General features: G+C 29.8%; 1 protein-coding gene across 1 annotated transcript; it reads right to left on the bottom strand.

Annotated features, from left to right (window-relative positions):
• Nucleotides 1–879: 879 nt before the first annotated feature.
• Nucleotides 880–2929, bottom strand: LOC101513379 (calcium uniporter protein 2, mitochondrial-like). The gene is made up of 2 exons (XM_004517143.4): nt 2307–2929; nt 880–1611 (listed from the first exon to the last, which is right to left on the bottom strand). Exons 1-2 carry the CDS (start codon nt 2859–2861, stop codon nt 1138–1140), a joined length of 1029 nt encoding a protein of 342 aa, XP_004517200.1. The 5' UTR covers nt 2862–2929; the 3' UTR covers nt 880–1137.
• Between the last annotated feature and the right edge of the window lie 392 nt (nt 2930–3321).

Raw genomic sequence — 3321 nt, 5'->3', positions numbered from 1 at the left:
TAAAATTTATATATATATATATATATATATATATATATATATATTAATTATATAATACTAATAATTCACGTTTTCTAAAATATTATTTTATTGATTAAAACTCATATATTTAGTAGAGTTAATGTAACTTTTAACCGATAAAAGAAAATATGCGTAAAGTGTACGTTGCACTCATCTCTATATATGTATTGTATCATGAGTTACTCAAATTAGAGGCTTTTTGATCAAATGAGTTAAAATGAATTATACTTTTCTTACTTAAGTTTTCGTCATGCCAATTCTTAAAGCACAAACTTGGCCCTACATTCAAATAAAATGGATAATATTTGAATTTATTAAAATTAATAAATAAAACAATATCGTTACTCAAACGGACAAGCCAACTCAAAAACCAGCACAAAACTATCCCTAACCCAAAACGACATCATAATTTTTTTACTTCGACCATTTTTTTTCTTGTACTCTTCGGTTTTTTCTGGGTCAAAATACCCTTTGGCCATAAATATAATTAATTTGAGAAAAAAATTAGCCATTTCGACCCGAGAGAGTATAAATCAGACCTGATTCAACTTAGTAGAGGTTGAGTAATAATATAACTAAATTTTACTATCAAATTAATTTCGTTTACAAAATTAATTGTAACTAAAATTTTATCTTTAAATTTATTATTTAAATCACTTTCATGAGATATTAATAACTTTTTGTTCAATTCAATTTTAATTAAAGACAATTTTATAATATTAAATCATTCAAAATCCATTTTTATGGTACCACAAAATCAAACACACACACGTCCACCCTTAATTAGTAACGAAACTTTGATTTTTTTTTTATACAAATGAAATTTTGATATCTCAAAATGTAATGTAATCATGTGACTTTTAATAAAGGAAAATTGTAATGAACACACTGCACTCATTTTACACAAAGCCGCATCTAATTCTAATATACTCTTACCATACATCTTAATAACCCTTTCCGAAATGGTTTTTTACCCCAAAATTATCAATAATAAAACCCTCAAAATTTGAGCTATATGTTGTATTCTAAAGTCAATGAACAAAATTATGTAACTAAGGTTTAATAACCTTCTACATCTTTATTTTTGTTTAAGGCCAATTGATTACTTTCTCTATATCAATGATGTTGTGAAGAATTTCCGAATGTTAGAGCAATAGATGAATCAAACATTGTACTAGCTGTGGGAAAACAAACATCCTTGAGCTTATTGTACCTTTCAATATCAAAATTGTGAAGCTTCATAAGACGTTTCTGCTTGGAGTTGAAACGGGCTTCATAAAAACCTTCAAAAGAAGGTTCTTTTGAAGTCTTAAGGAAGAATGTGTAGCCTGCCATAAAATACATGGATGTTAAATAGAAACAAATAGGTTCCATCACATCCCAATTAAGCTCCCAAAAGGTGAGCCTCATGAATGCCATTGTTTGCACTATCATGAAACCCAAACCTCCCCAAAGCTCACGGCGAATCAAGGTGTTGGTTCTGTTGTCAATGGCTATCTTCTTTTTCTCCATTTCTTCATATTCTTTTCTAATTGAATCTGCCACTTTTGCTCCTCGTATAGGGAGTAGACTTTGGATGTTTTTTGCTACCTGTAACACAAAATTTTACATAATTTTGGTAAAACTTATCTTTTTCTTTCTTTCTTTTAACTTTTGGTTTTTTTTTCTATGAGAATAAAAATTACTAAAACTTAATAACCAAATACCAATGACTATCAATTACTCATTACTTCTGTAATAAAATATAAATAAAAAATTATTCTAAAATATGTTGTGTTTAATCCTATACTAGAAATAATTCAAGGCTAGTAGGACCAAGCACATCTTCCGGGAGAACTTCATAACAAAAAAAAAAATTGTATAACATTCTAATCCTAATCCTACACTAAAAATTCCCATTAATTAGTGAAGTCCCGGAAGAATGATAGTAATGAATGAAAATTGGTGGGCTTTTAGCGGTCCTTTAAAGCCCTAATTTACCATAGCTCAAACGTGGAATCTCTTTACACTTTTTATTTCTTGTGAAACAACAAAGTTTCAATTTCCTGTGAAAAAAAAAACGAGAAATAATCATAAAAAGATTATATCAGTTTACGTTCTAAATGGATGAACTAAAATCAAGCGATGAAAAGACCAATATTTGATCTTCACAATTCCCATTATTACATTTATCCTTGTACTATCAACCCATAAATTAAAAACATAACCCAATAAAAAATAAAAAATAAAAACAGATTTTTGTAATAAATGAAAAAGCAAATAGAGGAATAAGATTAAGAATGAACCTGTTCAGGTCTAAGAAACACAACATCTCCTAATATAATGACAGCAGCAGAATCATCAAGCATCTTTGCAATCTTAACCGCTTCATCATCATTGGAACAATATTCGGAGCAGATCCGAATAAACTCCGAAACCGTTACGCAACTATTTGTAGAATCTCTCAACCTCGATTTCACCATCTCCAATTGCGTCACTTTCAGCAACTTTCTCACATCCTCGACGGTGACACCGTCCACCTCCGTCATTTCCGCCGGTGGACTCAATCCCTCCAACCGAATGCGGCTCCGAGCAATATCCATTGCTCTCAGCTTCTCCACAATGTTTCCGGTTTTCGAATTTAGCTCCGTTTTGAACCCGGTTCGTTCCGGTTCGAACCCGTGAAAATATCTACGGAATTTTCCATTGTCTCCGGGTTCTGGAGCAATGTCGGGTTCAGAGAACTTTGAAGAAACACCTCCACAGACGGAGGAGGATGAAATGCGAGAATTTGTGAGATTTTGTGACGATATTTTGGTGATGTTGAAGAGGCGTTGGGCAAGAGTTTTTTTGAACGCCATGGATAATAATCATAGAAGAAGGAGAGGAAGAGATTGAAATTGTTTTTCGTTGAAGAAAGGGATGGGTGATGAAAGCTAAATATATATCTATATATCTCCCAGAGAAATGGATGGATCACGTGATAATTTCAATATATCGTGAATTAACACGCGAGACGATATTTTAAAGAATGACATAGGATTGTGTTTATTTTTGTTTAACAACATATAATTGTATTTATTGTAAACCACCAAAACCAACTTTATAAAATATTCTTTCTAGTCTTAATTAATTTTATTAATAAATTTAAAAAAAATTGATTTATTTAATTTAAATTTTGTATTAAATATATTTAATTTTTAATTAACTTTTTTTATGAGCAAATTTAAAAAAAAAAATAGTGATCGACATTGGTTATTTAAGACAAATATAAAAAATATTAATAAATTTTATTTTTTATATATTTGAAATTTGACAAAA

This window comes from Cicer arietinum, unplaced genomic scaffold (genome assembly GCF_000331145.2).
Source record: "Cicer arietinum cultivar CDC Frontier isolate Library 1 unplaced genomic scaffold, Cicar.CDCFrontier_v2.0 Ca_scaffold_5613_v2.0, whole genome shotgun sequence".
Lineage (NCBI taxonomy): Eukaryota > Viridiplantae > Streptophyta > Magnoliopsida > Fabales > Fabaceae > Cicer > Cicer arietinum.
The sequence above is the reverse complement of the archived record's forward strand: the minus strand, read 5'-3'. Positions and strand labels throughout refer to the sequence as shown.